The 14,233-nt window shown below is 40.6% G+C and overlaps 1 protein-coding gene across 1 annotated transcript; it reads left to right on the top strand.

Annotated features, from left to right (window-relative positions):
- The first annotated feature begins 477 nt into the window (after positions 1–477).
- On the top strand, positions 478–13,597 carry LOC104940039 (myosin heavy chain, fast skeletal muscle-like). The gene is made up of 41 exons (XM_027279751.1): positions 478–527; positions 672–708; positions 866–1,076; positions 1,195–1,338; positions 1,425–1,581; positions 1,677–1,704; positions 1,802–1,913; positions 2,002–2,094; positions 2,264–2,327; positions 2,405–2,503; positions 2,590–2,693; positions 2,941–3,079; positions 3,486–3,604; positions 3,684–3,833; positions 3,924–4,094; positions 4,193–4,499; positions 4,629–4,702; positions 4,941–5,028; positions 5,150–5,267; positions 5,351–5,474; positions 5,566–5,702; positions 6,477–6,732; positions 6,828–7,070; positions 7,165–7,341; positions 7,423–7,568; positions 7,661–7,751; positions 7,853–8,242; positions 8,342–8,468; positions 8,560–8,678; positions 8,780–8,976; positions 9,155–9,338; positions 9,415–9,580; positions 9,714–9,838; positions 9,945–10,253; positions 10,352–10,555; positions 10,653–10,778; positions 11,959–12,129; positions 12,249–12,353; positions 13,012–13,107; positions 13,258–13,389; positions 13,495–13,597. The coding sequence occupies exons 3-41, from the start codon at positions 873–875 to the stop codon at positions 13,510–13,512; spliced, it is 5,814 nt and encodes a 1,937-aa protein (XP_027135552.1). The 5' UTR covers positions 478–527; positions 672–708; positions 866–872; the 3' UTR covers positions 13,513–13,597.
- Positions 13,598–14,233: the final 636 nt, after the last annotated feature.

The following is a 14,233-nucleotide window of genomic DNA, read 5'->3' as shown; positions in this document are numbered from 1 at the left end:
ACAGTATAATGGACTATAATGGGATCTCAAATTAGCTTCAAGTAAACACTCGGCCATATTCTCAAGAGATGTTTGAAACAATGTCACTGCCAAAGGTTTGTTTGATGGCATAACAAACTTAAATGTGTGCATGTATATTAAAAGCATAATCCTATAAAAGATTTTCTGGCTCACATTCACAAGACTTTAAGTAAAAGCTTAATTCCTTTTTATTTGTGAAATAAAATGCATCAATTATTCCTTGTAGATAAATCACTTTGCACAAAGTAGGACAGGAGTAGGAGTAGTAGGAAGTGTTTTTTGGACAGAAATCTGGGATTTTGATCATTATACACTCTATTTAATGTTTGTGTTTCTATATGCAGGATAAGGTGACACCAGTTGTGGTGATGGAGCTATATGATATCATTCTTCGAAGAGAAGCCCGCTGACCTTAACAGGAGGTCTCCTCCTGCATGGTGTCCAGAGATTTCAGTATAAAAGAAGCACTCCCAGACTCGTCAAAAGCTGTGGACTGACCAACGAAGGTGAGTCTCTGTTGCAGTGATCTGTGCCTTTATTTAAGTGGTTGGCAAAGAGCAGTTTATTTTTTTTATTTTGTTTTTTGCAAAATTGCAAAAAGTTGGTGACTTCGGCTTTAGTGAAGCTTGCATGTTTTTCTTTTGTTTTAGTATCCAAAAAACAGCTGCATCGCTTGGCATCGAAAAGGTAAATGACATCCGTGCGACAAGTGAAATGAATGGAAAAAATTGTACTGAATCAAATTTTAGATGTAATAATGGGTTGTGGACTTTTTTATTTTATTGAATCTAATATGTAAATATCTATTCAAATTAATTTATAATTTTTTATACTATTTTTACAGCGCAACCATGAGTGGGGACGCTGAAATGGAGTGTTTTGGCCCGGCAGCCATATACCTCCGAAAATCTGAAAGGGAGAGAATCGAGGCTCAGAACCTTCCCTTTGATGCCAAAACAGCTTACTATGTGGCAGAACCCGCTGAGATGTATTTGAAGGGCAAACTAGTGAAGAAGGAGGGTGGCAAAGCCACAGTTGAAGTTCAGGGTGGAAAGGTATGTAGACATCTATTGTCATATACTGTGATAAAATAGAGTAAAGAACTAACTAAATATACTCACAATTGTTGCTGGACATTGTTAAAAGTTATTCTTTACTTACATTTTGGTGCAGACCCTCACTGTGAAGGATGATGACATCTTCCCCATGAACCCTCCAAAGTTCGATAAGATTGAGGACATGGCCATGATGACCCACCTCAGTGAACCCTCTGTGCTGTATAACCTCAAAGAGCGCTATGCAGCATGGATGATCTATGTAAGGCCTTTAAACATTAAGGCAAACTTGTTGCACTGTACTGAATATGCAGTATATATTATGTGTATGTCTTCTTCTTAAAACAGACCTACTCTGGGCTCTTCTGCGTCACTGTGAACCCCTACAAGTGGCTCCCAGTGTATGATAGTGTGGTTGTATCAGGATACAGAGGCAAGAAGAGGATTGAGGCTCCACCCCACATCTTCTCCATCTCTGATAACGCCTATCAGTTCATGCTCCAAGGTATCAATCGGTTTCATTACACAGTGGGTTGTTGTCACAAATAGACATGCATTTCATGGCAACTATCATAAATACAATTTGTGGTCTCTCAACAGATCGTGAGAATCAGTCAATCCTGATCACGTAAGTCAATGCTAAAGAGAGATCATTTGGACTGATACAACTCAGACCGATAATTTCTTACACCAATGCACGTGTCATGTAAATGTCTGTATTCTAGTGGAGAATCTGGTGCAGGAAAGACTGTCAACACCAAGCGTGTCATCCAGTACTTTGCGACAATCGCAGTGGCTGGAGGAAAGAAGGCAGAGCAAGTTTCTGGAAAAATGCAGGTAAAGGTGTAGTGTTATACACTGCACATATGTATATAAATACCTATGAAAATCTGATTACAAACACGTCATGTAACTTTGTTTTAAGGGGTCGCTGGAGGATCAAATCATTGCAGCCAACCCCCTGCTGGAGGCTTATGGTAATGCCAAAACTGTGAGGAATGACAACTCATCCCGCTTTGTAAGTTTTGGTACACAAAATCCTGTTTCTTTAAAGAAAAGTGCCAATATTTTTGGAAGGTTAATATGATTTTATCATTTAAATCTTTAGAGATTTAAATAACATGTTCTACCAAGTAAGAGCTTGTGCACTATCAAACTGAGTCACAAATAACTGCAATCTTCTGTAGGGTAAATTCATCAGAATCCACTTTGGAACAACTGGAAAGTTGGCTTCAGCTGATATCGAAACATGTAAGCTTCCATCCTTTCACTATCTAGAAGATTTGATGACAGAAGGATGTAAACCAGCTTATTGGCTTGTTTTACAGATCTGCTGGAGAAGTCTAGAGTGACGTTCCAGCTGTCTGCTGAGAGGAGCTACCACATCTTCTACCAGCTCATGACAGGCCACAAATCTGAGCTGATAGGTGAGCAATCTTGCCATATATCATTGTATATAATGTATTCATGCTTCACAGAGTCTGTGTAATGGAATGCAATAAATATGTTTCAGAGGCTCTCCTTATTACCACCAACCCATACGACTATCCCATGATCAGTCAGGGTGAAATCACTGTCAAGAGTATCAATGACGTTGAGGAGTTCATTGCCACAGATGTGAGTGCCCACACTACAAAATCCAACAAATTAAAAGTCACAGTGTAACTTTGAAGTGATTAAATGCTGCATGTAACAGTAAGGGTTCCTCAAAATGTCATTATGATGCCTTATTGGATCATCTGATAACACACAGTGAACCAGTAAAACATTTATTGAAAGACACATTAAGAAATATTGTAAATAAGAGAAGAGAAGCTACAGTTACAATAATAATATTCTGTGTGTTGTATGATTCGTTCTGCAGACTGCCATCGACATCCTGGGCTTCACTGCAGAAGAGAAGATAAGCATTTACAAGCTGACTGGAGCTGTGGTGCATCACGGAAACATGAAGTTTAAGCAGAAGCAGCGTGAAGAGCAGGCCGAGCCCGATGGCACTGAGGGTAAATAACTGTGCAACCAATTTATCAGTACTAACATAATTGCATTGTGAATAAAAAGGGTGTCTTAGGGGTTAGTCCAGATAACTGGAGGGAGCTCAGAGTAGACCTACTGGTCATTTTGTATTAAAGAAAAGAGGATTGAAATGGTTCCCTGATAGTTTCCAAGGAATGTATGCTGGGAACGTCCAGACGGGAGGAGACCCTGGACCCCTAAAAAAAGCTCAATCCCATCTGGCTTGGGAATGCCTCAGGATTCCCCAGGAGGTTGAGGATTTGGCTGTGCTTAGCCTGCTGTCACAGTGACCTCAATCCAAATAAGAATGGATAAAGATTGTCATATCATCACTAATGACCTTTATAACTTCACTGCTTTACTTAACATCTTTGTAATTTCTGTTTTCTTCAGTGGCTGATAAAATCGCCTACCTCATGGGCCTGAACTCTGCTGATATGCTCAAGGCTTTATGTTACCCAAGAGTGAAGGTTGGCAATGAAATGGTGGTTAAAGGTCAAACTGTGCCACAGGTAAATTACATAAAAATATTAGTTTATGTAAATGAATCAATGAATATAAAAACATAACCACTATTCTTTCAATTTTTAGGTGCATAATTCAGTGATGGCTCTCTGCAAGTCTGTCTATGAGAAAATGTTCTTGTGGATGGTCGTCAGAATTAATGAGATGTTGGATACAAAGCAGCCCAGAAACTTTTTCATCGGTGTCCTGGACATCGCAGGGTTTGAAATCTTTGATGTAAGTAAAGAGCACAATGTGTGTGTTAAGTTTTACAGAGTGAACAAGCACGATGAAACTTTGACACTGTGTCTTCTTTCCCACCTCAAGTTCAACAGCTTGGAGCAGCTGTGCATCAACTTCACCAATGAAAAACTGCAACAGTTTTTCAACCACCACATGTTTGTCCTGGAGCAAGAAGAGTACAAGAAAGAGGGAATTGAGTGGGAGTTCATTGACTTCGGTATGGACTTGGCTGCCTGCATTGAGCTGATTGAGAAGGTACTGTAAGAGACATTTAGACATTTTAGAAAATAATAATCCCCACCACAGTCAGACAGTATGGGATTTTAATTCTGTGTTATTTGTGTTGTTAACAGCCAATGGGCATCTTCTCCATCCTTGAAGAGGAGTGCATGTTCCCCAAGGCTTCAGACGTCACCTTCAAGAACAAACTGTATGATCAGCATCTTGGTAAAAGTGCCCCCTTCCAGAAACCCAAACCTGCCAAAGGCAAAGCTGAGGCTCATTTCTCCCTTGTGCACTATGCTGGCACTGTTGATTACAATGTCACTGGCTGGCTGGACAAGAACAAGGACCCCCTGAACGACTCAGTGGTTCAGCTCTACCAGAAGTCTTCAGTGAAGCTGTTGGTTCACCTCTATGCATCACATGCCTCAACAGAAGGTACATAAAACTATATAAAAAAGTATATTCAGCAACATCACAACCATTGTCCTTGGATATTTATATACCAAAATTCAAAATTAAGATGCAAAATGAAAATAAAACTGTAACTTTTTTTTTTTTTTACAGATGCTAAAGGTGGTGGAAAGAAAGGTGGCAAGAAGAAGGGTGGCTCCTTCCAAACAGTATCAGCTCTCTTCAGGGTAATTTCCCCAAATACATTATATACAGTTGATTATGTGTCCACTGTGCAGGGACATTAACACTAAGCTCTACACAAGCATGCCTGTGGTTTAGCAGTGATAGATTTCTTGTGGCAGGCAAGGTTAAAAGGTGGTGTATTGATTATAGAGACCTTCATCATGCGTGGTCAGGGTTCAATCACCTGATACAATAAGCTGTATTTAGAAGTTAATAAAAATGAGTTTTGTCTATCAACAGGAAAACCTGGGCAAGCTGATGACCAACTTAAGGAGCACTCATCCCCACTTTGTGCGTTGTCTGATTCCCAATGAATCAAAAACACCAGGTGAGTCCAAAACTCACTCACATCTGTCACCTGTTTGGTTAGACTGGCTGTCTGTCCCACAGTTGCTGTCTGCAAATGAAAAATCTCCACAGTAACACTGTGTCCTTGTCACTGTTTTAAGGTCTCATGGAGAACTTCCTGGTCATCCACCAGCTGAGGTGTAACGGTGTGCTGGAAGGTATCAGGATCTGCAGGAAAGGTTTCCCCAGCAGAATCCTCTACGGTGACTTCAAGCAGAGGTACCGTAGCTGTTTCTGATCCTTTTAGTCCACATGTGTTGATTTTGCTCTTTTGATGATCTTATTTATATAAATTATTTCAGATACAAAGTATTGAACGCTAGTGTCATCCCTGAGGGACAATTCATTGACAACAAGAAGGCCTCAGAGAAACTACTGGAATCCATAAGCGTTGACAAATCACAGTACAGATTTGGACATACCAAGGTAAATTAACAGACTTGATTACCATCATAAAGTGATGAAATCTCTGTGTAGCTCAGTTTGATTAAGTCAGTGTTATTACATCTATTATCAGGTATTCTTCAAGGCTGGACTGCTGGGTACACTTGAGGAGATGAGAGATGAGAAGCTGGTTGAGCTGGTCACAATGACTCAGGCTGTCTGCAGAGGTTTCGTGATGAGACGCGAATTTGCCAAAATGATGCAGAGGAGGTGGGCAACAGCAAAAAAGCATTGACATATATTTTTGATATTAGAAAATAGCTACATGTATGGGATGATACATCCAACTAATTTTAATAGAAGCATCTGTAAGTGCAGGGTTAGTTTAATGTTCAGCTCACACTGACTATCTAAAGCCTAATTTTACTTGCAGCTCTTGTGGCTTGTACAGATTTAATAATTTGCAGTCCAGTGCAAAGATAAAGTGTGCATGACAGGCCCTTGGTAGCAGTTCTTTCTCCTCTCCACCCTGGACATTGAATCAGTCACTGCTAAAAAAAAGTAATACTACACAGAGCTACAGATTTAAAACATGACTTAATGAGTAAAAGTATTGAGACTACGAGGCGAAATACCTCTTATTGCCTTTTTTTCTGACCCAGATACTGTATGTAGTCTACATTATTTTGTGCAGTTGTTGAAGCAGCATATCCTTCATACTCCCATTAACAGGGCTGAGTAGTCTAAGGTAGTGTATGGTGTTATGTAGGGTTGTTTCAAAGTAGTCGCTCCTGGCTAAAAATGATTACAGTTCAGTAGTTGCTGTAGCAGTGGTGGGGAAAGTATATGTCTGACATCCTAATGAGATCCAGGGAGACATAGAAGCCTGTTCCTTTAGGTTTGCAGACTATAAGAATGATTTATATTCATTTTTACCTTAATACTCAGATCTGTCAGATCTATGGGTCCTTATCTGGGGTACCTTTTCTATAAAATTGGGCCAGAGAAGAGAAGTTCAGATTTTTTCCTGTCTTTTATCACCAGGGAATCTATTTACTCCATCCAGTACAACATCCGTTCATTCATGAATGTCAAAACCTGGCCATGGATGAAGCTGTACTTCAGAATAAAGCCTCTGCTGAAGAGTGCAGAGACTGAAAAGGAGATGGCTCAAATGAAAGAGGACTTTGAAAAGATGAAGGAGGACCTAGCAAAGGCTCTGTCTAAGAAGAAGGAACTGGAGGAGAAGATGGTTTCTCTGCTGCAGGAGAAGAATGACCTTGAGCTACAAATTCAGTCTGTATGTTAAAAATAAAGAGGGAATTGCTTTTTTAGAGAACCTTGTTTTTAAAAGTAAATAAATATTATTTACATTTTATGTCTTATCAAATCTAGGAAGGTGAAACCCTCAGTGATGCAGAGGAAAGGTGTGAGGGGCTCATTAAAGCAAAAATCCAGCTTGAGGCCAAAGTCAAAGAGACGACTGAGAGACTGGAGGACGAGGAAGAGGTCAATGCTGAGCTGACCGCAAAGAAGAGGAAGCTGGAGGACGAGTGCTCCGAGTTGAAGAAGGACATTGATGACTTGGAGCTCACTCTGGCCAAAGTGGAAAAGGAGAAACATGCCACTGAGAACAAGGTTCGTGTCTCTCATTTCAGATGACTAAACTGTGCCTGGTAGAAAACCTACTGTGATCAACTATTAAATTGTTTAATTTATTTAAACTATTTAGGTTAAAAACCTGGTTGAGGAAATGGCTTCTCAAGATGAGACTATTGCCAAGTTGACCAAAGAGAAGAAAGCCCTCCAAGAGGCCCAACAGCAGACCCTCGATGATCTGCAGGCAGAGGAAGACAAAGTCAACACTCTGACAAAGGCCAAGGCCAAGCTGGAGCAACAAGTGGATGATGTAAGTAATAACAAATTGTCATTTTAGTCTGCTTGACAATAAAACAATGAAACCAAAATCAAATAATCTCTGTTAAAACAGCTTGAAGGTTCTCTGGAGCAAGAGAAGAAGCTCCGTATGGATCTTGAGCGATCAAAAAGGAAGCTTGAAGGAGATCTGAAACTGGCCCATGAATCCATAATGGATCTGGAGAATGACAAGCAGCAGTCTGATGAGAAAATAAAGAAGTATGTAATAAAGAGAATTTAATTTATGATTTCCACAATCCCTTTTAATGACGGTATACTTTTGTAACATTTTTTTATTTTTGCTAACACAGGAGGGACTTTGAGATCAGCCACCTTCTCAGCAGGATAGAAGATGAACAGGCCCTTGGTATTCAACTTCAAAAGAAAATCAAGGAACTGCAGGTGATGTTCAAACATGTGTTTGGGCTTGTGAAGGGACATTTTGTTGAGTGTTTATGATGAACTCCAACAAACATCCAAAATCCACCCACCTTGCATTATAGGCTCGTATCGAGGAGCTGGAGGAAGAGATTGAGGCTGAGCGAGCTGCTCGGGCCAAGGTGGAGAAGCAGAGGTCTGATCTCTCCAGGGAACTTGAGGAGATCAGCGAGAGGCTCGAAGAAGCCGGCGGAGCAACATCTGTTCAGATTGAGATGAACAAGAAGCGTGAGGCCGAGTTTCAGAAGCTGCGTCGTGATCTCGAAGAGTCCACCCTGCAGCATGAAGCCACCGCTGCAGCTCTTCGCAAGAAGCAGGCCGACAGTGTGGCAGAGCTGGGAGAACAAATCGATAACCTCCAGAGAGTCAAACAGAAGCTGGAGAAAGAGAAAAGCGAGTACAAGATGGAGATCGATGACCTCTCCAGCAATATGGAGGCTATTGCCAAATCAAAGGTAAAATTTACAGATGTTTCTCTTATTTAACAGAGATTAACGTTTTATCATCATTATGGCGTTTATAATGGACTTAATTGTGTTGATTTGCGTCCGTAGGGTAACCTGGAGAAAATGTGCCGCTCTATTGAGGATCAACTAAGCGAATTAAAGGCCAAGAATGACGAACATGTGCGTCAGTTAAATGATATGAATGTTCAGAGATCAAGACTGATGACTGAAAATGGTGAGTGTGGCATCTGGGATGAGAATAATAAAAACATTACAAAATATTGGACAAATCACTAACCAAAGAATTTCTCTGTATTTCCAAACAGGAGAATTTGGTCATCAGTTGGAAGAAAAGGAGTCTCTTGTTTCACAGCTTACGAGGGGAAAACAGGCTTTTATTCACCAAATTGAGGAGCTAAAAAGGCACCTTGAGGAAGAAGTTAAGGTACTGCAATACTCTCTTTTCAATGTAGCTGAATATGATTTAATATGTTTCTTACTAAGTAGAAATTTGATTTGCTACATTATCTATTATATCATTATTAGGCCAAGAACGCCCTGGCTCATGCCGTTCAGTCATCCCGCCATGACTGCGACCTGCTCAGAGAGCAGTATGAGGAGGAGCAGGAGGCCAAGTGTGAGCTGCAGCGTGCCATGTCCAAGGCCAACAGCGAGGTGGCTCAGTGGAGAGCCAAATACGAGACTGATGCCATTCAGCGCACCGAGGAGCTGGAGGAGGCAAAGTTAGTCACAATTTTAACTTTGTATGAACATTATCCATGAAAAATCCATGAAAACTGAAAAAAAGCTCCTCCCCTGTATCACTGGTTACTTACAGTCGGTAGTTTGGAAGGGATGCTACATAGAAGCTGAGTTATTCTGTGCACCGATTCTGTAACTCATCATAACATATTTTAACAGGAAAAAGCTTGCCCAGCGTCTTCAGGAAGCAGAGGAATCCACTGAGGCTGTGAATGCAAAATGTGCCTCTCTGGAAAAGACCAAGCAGAGACTGCAGGGTGAAGTGGAAGACCTCATGATCGATGTGGAGAGAGCCAATGCTCTGGCTTCTGTCCTCGACAAGAAGCAAAGGAACTTTGATAAGGTTCGATATTGTTGTAATGGACAGCTGGTTAATGGGAGGTGACAGAAAACACTCATTTGTTTCTTTTATTGTTCAGGTTCTTGCAGAATGGAAGCAGAAGTATGAGGAGAGCCAGGCAGAGCTGGAGGGATCTCAGAAGGAGGCTCGTGCTTTAAGCACAGAGATGTTCAAGATGAAAAATTCATATGAAGAAACTCTGGACCACCTGGAGACCCTGAAGAGGGAGAACAAGAACCTGCAGCGTAAGACAACAAATCCTGCATGTGATTGATAACATTAAATACAGTCTTAATTAAATATATGACACAACAAAACTTTGTTGAGAAAGAAATATCAATGTGTTACATGAATAATGTGTTTTGTTTTTTCTTTTAGAGGAAATCACAGATTTGACTGAACATATCGGCGAATCAGGAAAGACAATTCATGAACTGGAAAAGGGCAAGAAGACGGCAGAGTGTGAGAAAGCAGACATCCAGACTGCATTAGAGGAGGCAGAGGTATTCAAAATAAAAAAAAACCAAGTGACTCTGGGAGTATCATTCTTAATCCAAAAAACTGCAACCTTTTTCTATTCTTCCTTCCATCTCACGTTTCACTTTGTAGGCTACACTGGAGCACGAGGAATCAAAGATCCTCCGTGTCCAGCTGGAGCTCACCCAAGTCAAGAGTGAAATTGACAGGAAACTTGCAGAGAAGGACGAGGAGATTGAGCAGATCAAGAGGAACAGCCAGAGAGTGATTGAGACCATGCAGAGCACTTTGGATGCTGAGATCAGGAGCAGAAACGATGCCCTGAGAGTCAAGAAGAAGATGGAGGGAGACCTCAATGAGCTGGAGATTCAGCTGAGCCACGCCAACAGGCAGGCAGCTGAAGCCCAGAAACAGCTGAGGAACGTCCAGGGACAGCTTAAGGTCGGCAATAAATATTCAACATGCAAATATGAACAGAAATACAGCTACACAACCCATGAGTAAATTTCTAAATTACATTTGTATCATCTTGAATTTAGGATGCCCAACTGCACCTTGATGAAGCTATTAGAGGTCAGGCAGAGATGAAGGAGCAGGTTGCCATGGTGGAGCGCAGGAACAACCTGATGCTGGCTGAGATCGAGGAGCTGAGAGCTGCTCTGGAGCAGACAGAGAGAAGCCGCAAAGTGGCTGAACAGGAGCTGGTTGATGCCAGCGAGCGTGTGGGACTACTGCACTCTCAGGTATTATAACTGTTATTTATGGATACTACTAATTGCAAGACAGTTTAGTAATTGTGTAAAGAAAACTGCAAACCTCACCATATATTTTTCCCTTCAGAACACAAATCTCATAAACACCAAAAGGAAGTTGGAAGCTGACCTTGTTCAGATCCAAGGTGAAGTGGAAGATGCTGTGCAGGAAGCAAGAAACGCTGAAGAAAAGGCCAAGAAGGCCATCACTGATGTGAGTCTTTTGTCCTTCATGTTTGTATTTCAGAAAGTGCACAATAACCGGCACCACAAGGTAGACGCTCAAACATAATAGTACACTTTGTATCCTCAGACTCACCTAGGACAACAAACTGACAAACAAGGAAAGATTACTGCTTCATTTAAAACTAAATACAGCAGGTCCATGATCGAAGCTTGAAACATTTGAGTGGTTACTTTGTATCAGCCAGCAGCATGCTGATTTTCAATAAAAGACATCTTAATGAACCTGATAACTAATGACAGACCAGTTATGCACAAAGTAGAGTGAAACTTAGCAGTATTATTTAGGAGCAAGTTTAAATCCACCTTAACATCACCCATTGGTCTTGACTCATATTTGATCAGTGTTGCACACTTGAGCACAAAGGATCACTCTCAGGCGTGCATGAGTTTTAGATTCTTTACTTTTGTCTGTCAACACAGAAACACAAGCACATCAGCACGACAACATCGCGACATGCAGGCTGGCTGGGGGTCCATTAATTAATTGGCGCTCTCTTGCACTACCCTAAAAGGACCCTTAAGCTGCCTCATAGTGCCTGTGCCTAAGCTATACGTTGGATACACCTTTCAACCTACTGCAAATATTAGCTGGTCTTCTGCACCAATATCACATTGCAAATAAATAAAAATAATGACAACAAAATGAGAACCTAGCACACACTGAATACAAACTGAGAATGAGGGGTGTCCATGAATATCGCCAATATTACTATGAGTCCCACATCAGCACAATTTATTCAGAGTGAATGAGCTCAGTGTGTTGTGCACTGGATGGATTCACTGACATGATTTGTTGAGCACTACATACCCTGCTGTATCATTTAGTTTGTTCTAAATTGGACATAATCTACAGAATGAACGTCATGATGTATGTATCATTGTTGCAAACCAATCCATTAGAAAGAAAGCAGATTGGCTTCACTTCACGTAGCAGAAACTGCGTCCACTAACTTTGTCATCGAAACTAACAAATGTTTTTTGTTAAGTGGCACTGAAGCTGAAAAAAATCTGACCTAAAATATTAACTTTAACTACATCTTATTATTTTATATTCACAGCTGAACAATTATCTGTAGTGATCGACTCTCTCGCTTTTGATTTCTTGATTTGCCTTCTTACAATTGTTGTTGTATATATTGTATGTTTAGGCTGCCATGATGGCTGAAGAGCTGAAGAAGGAGCAGGACACCAGCTCTCATTTGGAGAGGATGAAGAAGAACCTGGAGGTGACGGTGAAGGACCTGCAGCACCGCCTTGATGAAGCTGAGAATCTGGCCATGAAGGGTGGCAAGAAGCAGCTCCAGAAACTGGAGGCTAGGGTAAGTTCATGATAAAGAAACAATGTTTTAGTTTGACGTTGGTTTGTGTTCTTGTATTTCTTATCTGTTCAAACATATTCAGTCCTGTCACCATAACATCTGCACTTCTTATCATCAAGGTCCGAGAGCTCGAGTCTGAGGTCGATGCTGAGCAGAAACGCGGAGCTGAAGCTGTGAAAGGTGTCCGCAAATATGAACGCAGAGTGAAGGAACTGACTTACCAGGTACAGACTACAACTACACCTAAACATGTTGCCGAATGGTAAAGTAACTGCTTATTATTAAACAATATTTTAAAATCATTCTATAACTTGTGCTGCTGATGAGAAACTGGATGTAGAATATGTTTCAGACCCCTAGAGGGCATGAATCCACCATATGTCTGAAGCTCCAACAGTGCTCGACATACTGAAGGGATGTCGAGAGGACCACAGCTAAAAATAAACTCTGAAAATAAATTCTCCAGCTCAAGCTATAAATACATGCAGTTAATAAGCTTATATTAGTGTGACCAGATGTCTTTATGAATGTATAACATTTACAGATATGTTAACAGATTTTCACTATGAAAAATGAGTGCGTACACTCATTCTCACAGGCAGCTTGATCGACAGAGATGGCAGTGTTTTTACAGCACTGAACGATCCCCGAAAGACTGAAAATATGTAAATTTCTCTCCTGTTCTGCATTAATTCATAGCTTTTGTAGCTCGTTTGGTTGTCCTTGCTGTTGTGAGTCTCTTTTGAAGTGTCTTCACTGTGGGAGATGTACGAATGTGCTAAGTTCTCTCAAGTGGTTTTGAAGACGCACTTGAGATGAGATGATGGTATTCGCTTTAGTGTTGGTTTCATACAGACTATACTCTATACGTACTTCCTCTAGACCGAGGAGGACAAGAAGAACATTGCCCGACTTCAGGATCTGGTGGACAAGCTGCAGCTGAAAGTGAAATCCTACAAGAGGCAATCTGAAGAAGCTGTGAGTGTGAAACATTCGTCACATGCAACATAATACGCGTCAAACCAGTAACACCTTTTCTAACGCCTGAGGACATGACAGCCTGAAGTAGCATGACAAAATAACTGATGCCTTGTGGCTTTCATCACTTTTTTTTTTTTTACTTCCCAGGAGGAGCAGGCCAACACTCACCTGTCCAGATACAGGAAGGCGCAGCATGAGATGGAGGAGGCTCAGGAGAGAGCTGACATCGCCGAGTCTCAGGTCAACAAGCTGAGAGCAAAGAGTCGTGAAATCGGCAGGGTATATTAATTTTTGCTTTTTCTTTTTTCCATCCAGTAATAATTACACTGTAATAATGTTTATGTTTGTCTTCACCTCTCACTTCTCTTTTGTATTGATTTAAAGGGAAAGGAGCAAGAATGAGTCAGTCCTGATGAGACACGGTGCAAGAAATCATACAATATGACGTCTTTGTCTGATGTGTCGAGGATGTGACGAGAAATAAATCTGCAAGCAATTGAACGCTTCTCTTTTTTTGTCGTTAAGCTGTTTGTCTCACTTAAATTCAAATTCAAATGACATGAACAAACACACAAACATTACAAGCAGCCAATGTTCAAATGTAAGGTGATATACTTTTACATATACTTTAAAGTAAGGCAAGTACACAGAGAAGTAATTAAATGTTTAACTCAGGATATTTATAAAAATAAAACAAACCCTGTGGATTATTTCAAATATACTTTACAGTGTAGTCACACAGAAAACAAACTTTATCTATTAATTCAGAAACTACATGCAGAGGTTCCTTTATTATAGCCACAAAACAAATGACATGAATTAATACACAAATGTACACTAAAAACTACAGTTGGAGACAATTACTGCTATTCTTTTTACATTAAACTAAGTCAATGACTCACTTCCAGGGGCAGAAATCAAACAGATCATCCACACTTTGAGGAGAACAGAAATCTGATCACTAATAGTAGCACTGTAAATAAACTGAGGGCTGTATTTATGTCTAAATTCTGAGTGGTTCATCATTCAAAATAACCTGGTTGTCAACTGTCGCCTATTATCACGTAAAAGTTCTCTAGGTTACGATAACTGCAAATCTTTGCCTTGTGGTGATAATGTTCCT

The sequence above is a fragment of the Larimichthys crocea genome, chromosome VI, assembly GCF_000972845.2.
Source record: "Larimichthys crocea isolate SSNF chromosome VI, L_crocea_2.0, whole genome shotgun sequence".
Classification (NCBI taxonomy): domain Eukaryota; kingdom Metazoa; phylum Chordata; class Actinopteri; family Sciaenidae; genus Larimichthys; species Larimichthys crocea.
This window is presented reverse-complemented; position numbering and strand designations above follow the sequence as displayed.